General features: G+C 41.0%; 1 protein-coding gene across 1 annotated transcript; it reads left to right on the top strand.

The window, feature by feature from the left end:
* The first annotated feature begins 4,332 nt into the window (after positions 1-4,332).
* On the top strand, positions 4,333-11,148 carry NPY2R (neuropeptide Y receptor Y2). The gene is made up of 2 exons (XM_019441180.2): positions 4,333-4,442; positions 9,507-11,148. The coding sequence occupies exon 2, from the start codon at positions 9,516-9,518 to the stop codon at positions 10,662-10,664; it is 1,149 nt and encodes a 382-aa protein (XP_019296725.1). The 5' UTR covers positions 4,333-4,442; positions 9,507-9,515; the 3' UTR covers positions 10,665-11,148.
* The last annotated feature ends 4,661 nt before the right edge of the window (positions 11,149-15,809 follow it).

The following is a 15,809-nucleotide window of genomic DNA, read 5'->3' as shown; positions in this document are numbered from 1 at the left end:
ACTAACTGTTAAGTTAATGTGATTATTATTTCCTTACTAGGGACTTGTCATTAGGCTCTGTTTGTTTAGTCTGTGTTAAGTACATTATTTTATTAGCTTCACTGAACTTTTCTTCCATTACTGGGGTTTAGAGAATTCCTTGCTTGGGCTTGCTACTCTCTTTTGGTGCTATAATCTTCTTCCTTTCCTAGGCTGCTGTCCTGACTTATGGAGCTTATTTCTTTCTTCTTCTGGAATCAGCTTCCACATTCCAGCTGCACCACACTGTTTTGTTCTGTGATTTAGGTTGGTTTGGTATGAGTTGAGAGTTACTTAATAGTCTTTCAGGGAAACTTGACATTAAGGTGAGAAAACAAACAAACAAACTAGCTTTCTGGCAGAAATGACCCCAGGAGGACTTTCCACTAGGAACCAAAACATACTTATTCTTCTTGGTGTTTTTGAAAAATTTTTAGATATAAAATTCACTCTCTAAGTTGTACTAGCCACATTTCAAGTGCCCAATAGCCACGTGTGATTGGGTGGCTACCTTACTGGGCAATGCAGAGATAGAACATTACCATCACTGCAGAAAGTTCTATTGGACAGTGATGTTTTAGATCATGTGTATTCGTTTCCTCGCTTTTTTTTTCTGTTTTTTCTTTTTATAGTGTAAACAATGAAATTATTTACAACTTGGGGGAAGCTTCCTTGCTTTCAAAATAAATTTAGATGGAAGGAAATCCATATCATCATGTACTTTATCTAAAGTAAGTGCATCACAAGTGGTTTTCTCTACTGATGTGATCTAACTTTGTTTTTTTTGACAAAGAGTTTGTCTGAAATTTCTTCACTGTAACTATATAAATACTGATTGTTCAGTTATTGACCAGGTCCTTTACTTCAGAGTCTCATTGGGAATATCTATTCAACCAGAAGTGGAAAAGAAAAATGCTTACTTGGCAATTAATCTTTGGTTGTATTCCTTTTATATTCAGGTGCACTGAGGAATGGTCTGTGAGGTAGGGGAAATGATAATAGAGTTATGTTTTAGGTATTTTAGGAGGTTTATCAAACCTCACATACTGATATTATCAGATATTGGAGGCCCACAGGCCAGGCTGCAGGTTTTGCTCTATCTATCCGTGTCTATTTATTTTGGCCCACCTGGGGGTTTGACTTTTATTTTTAAAAAAGCTTTTCTTTCAATATTTTAATTTTAGAGAGAAAGAACATGAGCAGAGGAGAGAGGCAGAGGGAGAGGGAGAGAGAGAGAGAGAGAGAGAGAGAGAGAGAGGCTCAATCCCACAACCCTGGGATCATGACCTGAGCCAAAATCAAGAGTTGGACGTTCAACCTACTGAGCCATCCAGGCACCCAAGGGGTTTGACTTTTTTAAAAATTAGTTTCCTTCATTTAAAATTGGAAAGATTTTTAAGAATATGCATTTTTGTTCTCTTAAAATGTCAGATCTGACAATACTGAATTGAGATTTTTGCAGGGCAGCTCAGTGGAATCAGCAGCCTCCTCCTTCAGAAAAGGCTTGTACTTTTGGGCTTTCACGGGTGTGGCAGTGCCCACCACTCCCCACCGTCTCCCACAACTTAGCTGGGCATTTATGTCACTGGCCCAGGCCAGGTAGGCATCTGAGTTTGAGTCTGTTCCCTATCTGAGGAACAACCAACGTATATTCTTCTTAGCTGTGGAACTTGCCTGAGAAATTCCGTGATTTGACACAAGAGAAATCAGGCAGCAATAATCCTGTCCTGTCTCCCTATGGATCAATCCATATTTCACCACTCCTTCCACAAACTTCTACCAGTGTCTTGATAGGTTTTATTGGCATTCATCAGAGTGGTTCATTGTTATGATAGCACACAGTGTATGCACATCAAAAGGTATCAGTCAGACTTGAATGAACAAAAATGTCATGAGTTCATTGCCAAAGCTATCCTTGATGATATGACACACAATAAAGCAACTCTAATTTCAATAAATCCATTTTTTCATCCAATTCTGTACTTTATTGGGAGAGAGAGAGGTCATTTAGTCTTCTCAAAGTTGCTGACGAGATGTCTGTGGAACTATGGGTGTTTCCTAAGACACGCATGTCTGTAAGGGAATAAGATAAATATTTGTATAAGACTGCTAGGCTGCTTTTAAAAGGCAGTTGTATGGGAGGCAAAAATGTTTGTAGAATCAATGTCATCGAAGTCAGTCAAACCCTCCGAAGCAATTAATCTGATTGCTCTTCTGTGCTTTCTATATGTTTTTGTAGTTGTTGTTTCAAGCCACTCCTACTCTTCTAAAATTACAACTCCTGGGTACAGAGTTCACTATTCACAGGTGCAAATATATTAGGAAGCATGGAACCTGTTGCACAAAACACAGGCGTGACAAGGAATATTTCCCCAGGTTAAGAAATATTTACAAAAATATTTTAAGTAGAATTATATGGAACATCTTGTATATTTCCAGTTCAGTTTACTTTTCTTTCATGGTAACTGAGAAGCCCAAGCTGCTTTGTTTTATAAAAAACGTCTATGCTCCTGTAGGCATAATTTTACATTAACCAGATAATCAATTTCAGATTAAGCTGTATAAAGATACTTATACATGCAATATTATGAAGGTGTGGGCAAGCCCAGAAAAGACTGAAAATCCAATCTTCTTTAGGGGAAGCCATAACTAATATTTTTGGAAAGAATATTATTTTGAGTTGTTTAAACTGTTTTTTTTTTTTTTTTTTCTACTTAAGAGAAATTCCAAGTGAACTGAGTATGGCCATCGTCACTTCAGAAATAAAGACACTAATGAATAGAGGGAAAGTAATGTGTGCAAAACCTCAACACGGGCCAGTTAGGAAAGACTTTGGTTTCCAATTTCAGGCCTTTGTTTTCCTAACTTGGCAGGATCTGCTTCCCCCTCTAAAACTGAACAAGGGACAGAGAAGCTGGTTGCAAATTTCTATAAGGAATGGTTCTAACTAGAGTTTCTGGGAGGAATCCCGAGGAAACAGACCCCTCAGCGTCGTGGACTGATGCCACAACCCTGTTTTGCTCTGATCCACTAACTCAGCTTGATGGCTCAAGGCATTAACAAGGCTTCGCCACAAAAAGATTAGAGTATTCCACAGGCACTCACTCATCCTGGCATTAGTGGCTTGGGTCACGATCAAAGAGCGAAGGATCAGGAAGTCAACTAACTGGAGAAAGATTGTTTGTCACCCATTGTTTTCTCTATTTTACCTTTTGCAGGAAGAGTGCACATCACACACGTTGCCCGCCGGATTTTGAATCTGAACTCGCAATACCCAACTTGTAAACTGTCAGCAGACACCCGTTAGGGGAATTGTCAGTGGTGGGCAACAGGCATCTGAACTCGTTTTACCTTCCCGTGGGAGCGCGGCGACGGGTCCAGCCCCTGGTGTGAGTGCCCTGGGTTTGTCCTTGGCGCAGTTGTGCGACGCTCTTCTGTGGTTCTGCGAGGGTCCGGGTCCCCACTCTGTTCCTATGAGCAAACAAACAAACAAAAACAAACAAGCAAAACAAGAAGCAACTCCTGGCTGGAAGTTGTGGGGTTTTCTCAGCCCTTCCAAGGCACGGCCCTCTGCCTCCACGTCCGCCTCCCTCCAGCTCGAGGTCTCCCGTTGCTCGCTGCGCCGTGACCTCAGCACCCTCGCCCGAACCTGAGTCCCCCCGCTCCGCCTTCGCCTTCGACTTTCCCTGGCTGATTTGGTGAACCCCGAATCTAGGAGCTTTTTGCAGGGCCATCTCTCGCGGAACGGAGAAGCGGAGAGCAAAGGAAAGGGTTCGTGGAAGGGAAAGGAGGTTGGAGTGGTGCAAACCGCCAGAATATCACAATTGGGGGTCGCCGGAGACTGGGGTGAAACTAGCAGTTGCAGGCGATAGTTGGGATCCGCGAGGGGGCGCCGCGCTGAGTAGGGTCCCGCTGCGCGGGCTTCGAAACCTGGAGACAGCGGCGACACCGTGGACGCTGTCCCCCTCCCTCGCCACGGAAACTTCCCGTCCAGCTTTCTGCGCGGCGGGACCCTCGCCCCCCGCCCTTCTGTACCTGTTGTTGTCGTTGTTGTTGTTGTTTCTCCCAGGGAAGGGCTGCCTCTCCCCGCACCCACGTGCCCCCGCCCCCCACCAGCCTCGCATCCTCACCAGCGCAGCCGACTGCTCTGTGCCGCGCAGCGCGGTGCCCCAGCGCGCTTGGCCCCGGAGGTCGGCGGTAGAGCGGAGCAGCGCCAGCTCGCAGCTGCTCGACTGCCCGGCGGACGCCGCGCTCCGCCGCGCTTCCGCGCGCCGCTGGCGGTCCTGCACCATCGGAACGGACGGAACTGGGCTTGCGTCTGGGGACCTTCCAGTGCCGTCTTCAGCTCTGAGGGCTAGATAATCGTTGCACGGACGGGCCGTACACGTCTTGCTTCCACGTCTCAGCAGAAACGCCAAGACCGGGTAAGTAAGTAAGTCGTAACTCGGATTCACACTGGCGAACGAGAATACCCCCAAAGAGCTCTGGTCCTGAGAAGAGGGTATGGGGGAGGTCCTCATGAGTGTGGGGACTTTTTTTCTCTCATTTAGGCTGAAGGTGGGGGTTGGGGTGATAGCCATCCCCATTTTCTACTTTCGCTAGAATTTTCCCTTTCTGCTGAAGGTTCTTCACTATTTCCTTGACCCTTCTTAGAGAGAAGTTATCATCTTTCCAGAGCAGCAAGTTGTTACTGTTTCTCTTAAAAAAAAAAAAAAAAAATCAAACACCTGTCTAAAGCAGGAGGTCATCTTGAATTCTCCAAAGCTGTTCAAGAATGAATACATTTATTTAAGCACTCACTGGTTTTGCACCAGAAGGGCTCACCCACTGGGTAGGAGCATATGGTGCACAGGGAGGAGGCAAAAGTAAAAGCTTTAAGACGTTTTGCAATAGGGGCATGTCATTTACACGCAATCACATGAAATAGACCATGCTATTTGCAAGGAAAGGCCAGAAGTTCAAACATAGGGAAAGTGATTTATTACCAGACTCTTCAGTGAATGTTTTCAACTTTCTGCTTGTGAACCAAACAGCCTTGTCTTATATGCAGCATTCTTGGAGTCCACTCCCCTCCCCCAGGACTAACCAGTATAGAGTCTGTAGCATGATTTCTGGGATTTTTCCCCAGGACAAATGCCTGGAAGGTGTTGTGATTGATCAGATGTTAAGTTTTACTAAAGCCAATCTGTGGCAATTAAGGTACTGTAGAAAAAAAAAAAAAAAAAGCCCCACAAATTTAAACATGCAGTGAAAGTATAAACTGGTTTGTCACTCAGGTGATTTGAAGTTCTTTATCTCTGGAAGAAAAAAAAAAAAAGAAACTTGAAGTCATTTTCCTATTCTACAAACAGGAAAATATTTCTGTAACAGAATCTCTAAAGATTCACTTGTTCAAGAAAACTGCACCATTCACAGTTCTTAAAAGACCCGACTGATGTGAATGCTTCATATTGTCTTGTTTCAAAGAAAGGGTTTTTCCCTCACCTACTTATCTTTTAATGTTTGTGCTTTTGAGTTTAAATCAGTCAGCTCCCTCTGTGTATCTCTTTTCCTCTTCCACTTTTCCAGAAGCCTAAACATGAAATGATGCATTCTCTGGGCAATGCTCTGCCCTGGCTGAGGGCCAGCAGTGTGCTTGAGAACTGTGATTAGTATCCATACGCTAATTGCCTGTAGATCAATAACCATTCCTGCAGAGAAGTTTTAAATAAAGGGGCTTTGAAATGAAGAAAATGGAACTGAACAGGAAAAGCAAAACAAGTTAATAAACAAACTCATATCCTTCTATCTCAGGCTTACTCTCAATTTAGCTTGTGGCAAACCTCAAACTCAGACCTCATGGAGTCTTGTTAATCCTGTTAATGACTTGTCAGCATTGATTAATTGTACTCTGTAAAGTCTCTTTTAGTTTAAGGGAGAAGGTGTAGCCTATTAAATATACACTCCAAGATGTAGATAATTAGTTGCACTTTTCCCCCTAATTTCTAAAGAATGGAGGCAAATACAAAAGAGAGTCAAGGCTCCTTGGAACATGCTATTTGAAATTTATGCAGACAGAACTAGAAAATATCAGTAAAGCAAAATATGACTATATGGAATTCTCTCTCTCTCTGCAGTAAGGCTCCTTGAAAGGGGTGTGTGTGTGTGTGTGTGTGTGTGTGTGTGTGTGTGTGGTAGGCCCCTCAGATAGAAAGTTTCCTTATGGTCTATACTGACTGGCAGTTTTTAATGCTCTAATCAGGGATTGATTTAAGAGGGATCTTGGAACAATTTTCTTGCAGGGGTGGTTACCTAAGAACAAGAAAATAAGCTCAAGGATGTCATATCAGAACAAGGAATTATGCTTTCCTGTAGCTTCTTATTTGTTTTGCCAAATTACTGGGTGCTGTTAACATGTTAGCGTGCTAAGGATTACACAATGGATGGAAAAGATCCAGTTTCTGTCCTTAAAGAGATTGCTGTGGTGGGGGAATGATTGCATTGGGGCTTGTGCTTCTTGTAGTATTAGAAGTCAGCACAGATTGTTGGGTAACCGAGAGGCTTCCCAGGTCAGAACGGGAAAGCAGAGAGGCATGAGAAAAGCTGATGTATTGAAGGAATCCGAAGTAGTTTAGTATGACAGAAGCATAAGATACCTATTGGCGTGTCAGGAGAGATGAAGCCAGAGGGTAGATAGGCAGGAATGGGTTCAAGAAGAGCTTTGAATGTCATATAATGGAGTTGGATTATCTTCTGTAGGCTGGTGCAGAACCATTAGTGGGAGAGCAAATTAATGAAATCATGTATGCCTGGTATCAGCAGATCATGCAGAACAGAACCTATTCAGGAATGTGAGGGAGGGAAAATTAAATGTGGAGAATTGATTACACAAGTGATGGAAGCCAAACAGAGGATATTGAAGCCACTCAAGGATTAGCAAGAACACAGTCATTAGTGCCTCCAGCCAGACAGACACAGGGAGTAGGTGGTGTGACCAAAGCCCAGGGACCAGGGCCATGCACTGGAAATAGAATCACTAGGATGGCACAGAGCCCAGTGTGGGGCTCGAACTCACGAACTGTGATATCATGACCTGAGCTGAAACTGAGTCTGATGCTTAACTGACTGAGCCACCCAGGTGCCCCTTAGACTGATTTTATACACCTTTCTCACGGGTCCTCATCATTCCTACCACCTTGGCTTTGTCCTTGATTTCTTACCAAAATTACTCTAATAGTCTTGTGACTTATGTCACTTCCTCTTCTCATTCATTCATTCATTCATTCACTTAGCAATAATAATTGAGCATGTGCAAAATGCCAGGCATGGCTTCACCCTCGTGATGTTTACACTTATTATAACATGCATTTAGCAAGCATTTAAAAACCTATGCCAGGAACCAGGATTTGTGCAGGGAGAGGGGAGGAATAACAACGGGGTAGTGCCTCCACTCTCAGGCTCTTGCCTTTTACTAGAAAGAGCCTACTCTGACATTAAAATGGTCTTTCTGAAATTCGAATGTGATCATATCATTTCCCCCATGTCTCCAGATTGCTGAAAACAATATCATATGTTGGTTTCTAATGTGAAATTCTTTTTTCAAGTTTGTAAAAACATCCAGAGCCCAACATCTTAGTAATTTTTGAATGTATTCACAATGACAAAAGGCTGCTGTCATTAATTCTGAACCTCTTTTAAATAAATTTGGTTTTTATTAATCATAATAGCATCTACCTACGTTGGTAGGTGAGTCATATTTATTCAGCCCACAGACAGTGCCTAGTTGGGCCCTCAGCTCCATTCCTTACCCTTCCTCTAGAGGGCTGACTCCTGCAGACTAGATTTTCAGGCTCCCAAGTCACCGGGCACTTGGCTGAGTTTGGTCATAGGAGGCATTGGCAGGTAATTAGAGGGCAGAGGAATGGAAAATCCCCTGTATTCTTCTCCTTCCCTTTCTCTTCTGGGCAGTGCCTCAGTAGCCTCTCTCTGGATCTCGTTCCCACAGGACTAGTCCATAGTGATTCTATTTCCAGTGGATAGCCCTAGTCACTAGGTACTCTGCATTTAATTTTCCCTCCCTTACATTCTTGAATAGGTTCTGTTTTGCACGATCTGTGGATACCATGCATACATGATTTCATTAATCTGTTTGGGATTCTCTCTCTCCCCACCCATCTCTTTCTGCCCCTCCCCTGCTTGCACTCTCTTTCTCTCTCAAAATAAATAGATAAACTTAAAAAAAAGTCAGTCTGAGGGTTCTCTTAAATGTGGAGACTAGGGGTGCCTGGGTGGCTCATTCGGTTAAGCGTCCGACTTCAGCTCAGGTCACGACCTCACGGTCCGTGAGTTCGAGCCCCGCATCAGGCTCTGGGCTGATGGCTCAGAGCCTGGAGTATGCTTCCGATTCTGTGTCTCCCTCTCTCTCTGCCCCTCCCCCGTTCATGCTCTGTCTCTCTCTGTCTCAAAAATAAATAAACGTTAAAAAAAAAATTAAAAAAAAATGTGGAGACTAAATGAGTTGACAAAGTCTAGAATGGTTACCTGCTTTTTAACCTTCCCCACGGTGTAATCAATGGGGATAACATTGACTGAAGTAGGGCATGCAGAAAGAAAAGTCTTGAGGGCGTGTGATTGGAGAAGAAAAGCGTCAAAACTTTTATATTTAGAGGTTAGAGAGAGAGATGCTTCAGATTTGGACATATTTTTTTTTCATGTAGATCCCGTGTGGGATTCTGCTGTGTGTCAGTAGGAAGTTTATTTCAGATCTTCAAAAAAAGCAACCGTTTTACACAGGCTACCTAGTTTTAACACTAACCCAAACACTAGAAAAAATGGCTATAAAATGAATATGCTCAGTTTATATTTATGTGTTCTATGTTATACTTCCAAAGTCCAGGCCCCACTCAAAGGGCTTTAATATTTTTCTCTTTTCTGTGAAATTTGTTGCTATATTTATAAATTTGAAGCAGTTAAGATATTGAGGGTAATTTTCTTTGTCTACCTTAAAATAAATTTGAAGAGTTAATAGAAGTTATAAAATTAATCGGTAAAGTTTGTAACATTTATCCCACTCAAAATAGATTGACTCAATTTGGTAGCATTCACACTGGATTTATGTCTACACTATAGGTATTACACTTTACTGTTGTAATATACATTTCAGGGACCTGGTTTAATTCATCCATATTTGTGAATAAACTATTATAATGGTCCTGCTTTATTAAAATGTTACACTGTGCACGGTTACAGGGATCAGGGGACATGTATTTTGAGCCGTAACCAAAATGAAACCAATCCATTTGTGATATTCCTTTGCGTCACCCTTGTGTTTTCCTTGCTCCATGTTATTTCTTCTCCTTCCCCTCTTCCTCCTCCTCCCCCTCTTCCCCTTCCCCCTCCCCCCGCCCCCTCCCCCTCCTCCTCCTTCTTCTTCTTCTTCTTCTTCTTCTTCTTCTTCTTCTTCTTCTTCTTCTTCTTCCTCTTCTTCAAATTGTATATTCTTGTGCTAGGTGCTGAAAATGGGCCCAGTAGGTGCAGAGGCTGATGAGAACCAGACAGTGGAAGAAATGAAGGTGGAGAAGTACCATCCACGGCAAACCACTCCTAGAGGTGAGCTGGCCCCTGACCCTGAGCCAGAGCTTCTAGACAGCACCATGCTGATTGAGGTGCAGATTATCCTCATATTAGCTTATTGCTCTATCATCTTGCTCGGGGTAATTGGAAACTCTCTGGTGATTCACGTGGTGATCAAATTCAAGAGCATGCGCACAGTAACCAACTTTTTCATTGCCAATCTGGCTGTGGCAGATCTTCTGGTGAACACCCTGTGCTTGCCATTCACTCTTACCTACACCTTAATGGGGGAGTGGAAAATGGGTCCTGTCCTGTGCCACCTGGTACCCTATGCCCAGGGCCTGGCAGTGCAAGTGTCCACGATCACCTTGACGGTAATTGCCCTGGACCGGCATCGTTGCATTGTCTACCACCTGGAAAGCAAGATCTCCAAGAGAATCAGCTTCCTGATTATTGGCCTGGCCTGGGGCATCAGTGCCTTGCTTGCAAGCCCCCTGGCCATCTTCCGCGAGTACTCGCTGATTGAGATTATTCCCGACTTTGAGATTGTGGTCTGCACTGAGAAGTGGCCTGGTGAGGAGAAGAACATCTATGGCACCATCTACAGTCTTTCTTCCTTGTTGATCCTATACGTTTTGCCTCTGGGCATCATATCTTTTTCCTACACTCGTATCTGGAGTAAACTTAAGAACCATGTCAGCCCTGGAGCTGCTAATGATCACTACCATCAGCGAAGGCAAAAAACGACCAAAATGCTGGTGTGCGTGGTAGTGGTGTTTGCAGTCAGCTGGTTGCCTCTCCATGCCTTCCAACTTGCGGTTGACATTGACAACCAAGTCCTAGACCTGAAGGAGTACAAACTCATCTTCACCGTGTTCCACATTATCGCCATGTGCTCCACCTTTGCCAACCCCTTTCTCTATGGCTGGATGAACAGCAACTATAGAAAGGCTTTCCTAGCAGCCTTCCGCTGTGAGCAGAGGTTGGATGCCATTCACTCTGAGGTGTCTGTGACGTTCAAGACTAAAAAGAACCTGGAGGTAAAAAAGAACAATGGTCCCAATGACTCTTTCACAGAGGCTACCAACGTGTAAGTAAGCTCTGGTGTGAAAATATGTAGATGAATTCCGACCAGAGCTATAGATCGGTTGAGAAGGGCTCCCAGGTGCATCCTGATTTCCCATTTTAAGGCAGGAGAAGAGGATCCGAGTGGAAGCAATTGCAGTGTGATCTGTGGAAAGAAACCTGGTTGGCAGAGCCTCCGTGAAAATACTCCTATTCAAAGATAGGGCAGTGAACAGTTTGCTTATAGTTGCTTGGATGCTAGGTCAAATTATGAGTAAAAGCAGAAGAATGCTTTTGACTATTTCTCAGAGTGAAGGAAACCTGAACAAGGAATCAACATGACATCAGCATTGCTAGAAGTGGTTGGCTGAATAAATTGCCTTTCAAATCATATTAGGGCATGGACTGGGGGTGATGTGCTGCTCACTGCCCCCTCATCTGATGAAAAGACTACCCAACACCAATTTCCCTAGGGAGCTGCAGGCTCTTTTGTATTGTTTTTTTGTTGTTGTTTTTGTTTTTTTTTAAATTATTCCTCCTATGGACCAGTCCTTCAGGGAACGTTACCAGCTATTTGAATGACTTCCAGGTGATAAACTGAAATTTGCTGTATAATTAGTATTTTGGCGAGTGATGAGGGAAATCTTTACCACTGAGTTCACCAGGTGTTCTTAAAACCAAATACACATTTAGTGAAAAGTTTCTGCAACTCAAAATTGAAAGCTGAAATTCTCAGTTTTAGAAATGTAACCCATCATTTAGCTTCTCATTTCAAGTTGTTGCTGCTTTGTAAATACTATTTATGTGACAACAAATGAACATACAGCTCAATACTTTTAACCATTGCTAACTGTTATAACTTTCTGAACACGTATTATTCCTATGTTGGAGTTGAATTTGTCTTCACTAAAATTGGTTCAGATTAAAAAATAATTTTTGTGGCATTTTGCCACATTTTGTGGTTATTGGTAAAGTTTTTGTACAGATACATAGCTCTATTGTGTTGACAGAACACTGTAGTGTTATTTTTTGAAATTCATCTTCCATGGACGTGGAATTCATTTTCCATGGTTCATGATTAATAAAACAATATAATTTCATCAAAATGGAACCCATCTGGTAAGAAATATTAAAAACACTGCATGCATTCCACTTTGCAAATGTTCTATTTGGACCAGTTTCAACATAAATTATCCTCTTCTCAAAATAATTAGCTATGTATTTTTGGATAACTCATGAATATATACATAATAAAATTTTACCTATAAATAGTGGAGTGTAGACGCTATAGTACTCTTCATTGAATGATTTTGTGAATACTATTTTTATTTCAATAGTACCCAGTCAAAGATGCTTAAAACCCTAGTATGTTTATGAAAACACACTGAGATGTGAAAATAGTTGTACTTCTTTGGATTCTGTTAAAGAAGTTTCATTGCAATCATATTTTTGTCAGTATGACTGGATTTGGGAATAGATTTCTTAAAGTTTAAAAAACTTCAGCATGAATATTACGTTTAGGTACAAACATGAGCTTCATGAACGGAGAGAGTTCAACTTTACGGATATATTTAAAAGTCATACTGTGGCTCTTGTTGAATTATTTCCGATGTAGAAGTAAAGATCTTGAAGTGGGCTGTACCTCTGGAATACTGAAAGAGAATGAAAACAGCGGAAGACTAATTAAGAAGCAAACAAAAAATAATATATATATATGTAATGTACCATGTAACGGACAAATTCGTTTTTTTTTGTGGGACTCTACATAACTGTTCAAGAAAAAACTTTTTGTCCTGTAAAAAGCAGTTAGTTTGCTGAAGATGCTAATAGGTAATCGTGGTTACAATGTTTTGTTTTGTTTTCCCTCTTGGAGAATTCTTACCCTGTAAGGAATGCGTATGCCACTGTATTACCGGTTGTAGTAGTAAATTATCAGAATCATTTAATGATCCAGTTAATACTTGTGATGTAATTGATCTTTTTATGTTGTGATTTTATCTGTCGAAATAAAAGACATTGGGAAATTAGAGAAATTGCGTCATATTTTATATCGAAGTTTCTGTCCAAAGCGAAATCGTAAGCCTCTGACACAACCAAAAGAAGGAAAATAATGGTGGCTTCTAGGCAGTTTAGCTTTCCTTCTTTCCTGTACTTGAACGTGAGTGAATGGATTCACTCCTGTGGCTGTAGTTATAGTCCGTATTTTGACAATGTTTGAATCTTTAAGACCAGACCTTTCTCCTAAACTAACTTCAAACCTGTATCCCTATCAGCTGACTTGACACATCTACATGGGTATCTCATCAGCAAATTAAATCCAACATGTCTACAACAGAACCTGCCATTTTGATCCACACCCCACCTCACCTCCACTTTGTTTTCCTGTATTTCTGTCCTAATCATGACACTGCTACTCACCTAGTTCCCCAAGGTCTTATACTTTGGGGTCACCCTGGACTCTTGGGTCTCTTTAGTACACATGTCCAAACAATTCCCACATTTTGTTCTAATTTCTAGATGTTCCTTGAATCAATTCATTTTTCTTCATCCCTATGCTCCCCACCATAGTACAAGTTGTGATTATCTTCTCAGACCTGTATTATCTCTCCTCTGGTTTAATGTTGCAGCTTCCTAATTGGTCTCTATATCCAGTCATCTTCCTATCAAATCCAACTTTTACCCACTAGCCAGCGTGATTTTTCAGAACCTGAAATTTTATCACATCACTTTCCTGATAAAAACTCTTCAATGTCTCCTCATCATAGTTATGATAAAGTCAAAATCTTTTTATGACTTGGAAGGCTATTTAGTACCTGACTCTACCTGTATGTTTTATCCCTTGCAAATTCTGTTTCTCTAATCTTTGCTGCTAGATTTTAAGCATATGAGGGCAGGGGACAGGGACTGGTTTAATCATTGTGGTATCACAGGTACTTGCAGCTTCTGGCATCAAGTCTGTGATCAATAAAAGGAAACTAAACCAATGAGTCAAGGAAATACTAAAGCCAAGATTTGAAGAAAGATTTTTAAGATTGTAAACCATAAACTTTTCCCAGTTTTATTATACAACTTGCAGGAAAGTAGAGTTTTAGCCATACAGGAGTCAAGTAAAGATGTATATTTGTTCAGGATTAAGTTTTTTTTGAAGACCATTAAGTATAGACACTTGCATAATTGGAAAGGGCTCTATACATACACATAATTTAGGGTTCACTAAAAATTATCTAGAACATTGCACAAGGGAAGCATGGAAGGGCCAGTAAACTGTACTAGTCATGATTCAGATAGCTAAAGAGAAGCCATGCTAGTATTTAAAGCAAAAAGTCATTTAATACAGGAAATTAAAGTCTTGGAAAATCACTGGAAGAACTGGAGAAGTGAAGGTTAAGAAAAGCTTCCACCGGCATTGAAGAAACCAGGAAGCACATAATTGTATGAAACCACTGCTAATGCCTGCAACAGAGAGTGGATGATACACAGGAAAGAGTTCAGGTTTATTATCATATTGCCTGTTAATATCTATTGATAGATGAATGGATACACACGCACAAACACACACAAACACACAATGGAATATTATTCAGCCATAAAAGATAATGAGATTTTTGCCACTTGTGACAACATGGATGGACCTGGAGGGTATTATTATGTTAAGTGAAATAAGTCAGACAAAGAAAGACAAATACCATATGATTTTACTTATATATGGAATCTAGAAAACAAAACAAATGAACAAACAAAAAGCAGGAGCAAACCCATAACTACAGGGAACAAACTGATGGTTCCCAGAAGGGGTGTGGGTAGGGGAATGGACAAAATGGGTGAAGGGGAGTGAAAGATACAGGCTTCCAGTTATGGAATGAATAAGTCAAGAGGATAAAACGTATAGTATAGGAAATATGGTCAATGGTTTTGTAATAGGACTGTACAATGACAGATAGTAGCTACACTTGTGGAGAGCACAGCATAACATATAGACTTGTCAAATCTCTATGTTTTGAGCCTGAAACTAATGTAATGTGTGTCCACTATATTTCAATTAAAAAAAAATCTTATTGCTTCCGGATAAGCCCACACTCCTGCCCACGCCTGCCATAGAATCAATAATGTCTTTTGCTTCTCTTTTGCATCTCAGAATTCATGTGAGTATCTCTCATTTGTGGACTATAACTCTAGCCTTGCTGTCGGGGATTTGGGGAAAACGTAGTTCTTAGGTTTCTAGCCCCTAAGATATAGGGAGAGCATGGAAGGGAAAATATGGTGCCTAATTGCTATCAGACAATCTGGCAATCTTAAGAATTGCCCAAATGGTGAAATTTCTAGTTTCAGCCTCATCCCAGGTTCTTCAGAGTTACAATGATGCATGTTGACTGTATATTTTCTTTTTTTTTTTCTGTAATCAAGGCCAGTGTGTTAAAGATTCTCTTTAAAGCTTCCCCATTAGTACAGATGGACTGAGGAGGAAAGTATAAGGAAGGACCATTTTCTTCCTGTGGTATGTTGATTGGAATGGAGGAGTAAAGAATTATATCAAGATTTAATGATCTAAAATCCACAGAAGAATATAAATTCTCGATTAACTTCCTGGGATGAGCAAAAGACGTGATGCCTTACAGAGAAAATAATCTTTGACATTTTCAAGTTGATAAAGGGATGAAATATTAATATATATGGCTGCAAAAAAACAATGCATTTACTTTTCCATAGGAAAACAGAGAGCCTAAAGAAACAACACAAGAGTAAAGAATGCAGACATCTTCATGATTATGTTTTATGACATCAAAGGTAGGAATTTTTTTAAACAAAGGGTCACTAAAGATTGACTTGTGAGGATTTGTAAAAGACATCTGTTAGATCATTGACCTTTTTTCTGCAGTGGTCCGCTAGTCAGATGTTCACAGACTTCACAAGTTCTGGATATGGGTGAACTTACAGGAAAGATGGAATGTGGGTTAGACAATTCACATGTTATCTGTAACTCCAACTCTTTCTTGTTAGTCCATGAATATGTAACTGAATGGAAGTAAGTGAAAATGACTAACTCTGAATCTACTGTCCTTTATGAATAAATCATTGTCAAAGTTTTTTCTTTAATGTTTATTTAATTTGAAAGAGAGAGAGAAAGAGAGAATGAGCAGGGGAAGGGCAGAGAGAGAGAGAGAGAGAGAATCCCA

This window comes from Panthera pardus, unplaced genomic scaffold, assembly GCF_024362965.1.
Source record: "Panthera pardus isolate Hobbes unplaced genomic scaffold, ASM2436296v1 HiC_scaffold_13, whole genome shotgun sequence".
Taxonomy (NCBI): domain Eukaryota; kingdom Metazoa; phylum Chordata; class Mammalia; order Carnivora; family Felidae; genus Panthera; species Panthera pardus.
This window is presented reverse-complemented; position numbering and strand designations above follow the sequence as displayed.

What these genes read in the sequence shown, in the direction of transcription:
- NPY2R (XM_019441180.2), top strand. Translation starts at nt 9,516, where the DNA reads ATGGGCCCAGTAGGTGCAGAGGCTGATGAGAACCAGACAGTGGAAGAA.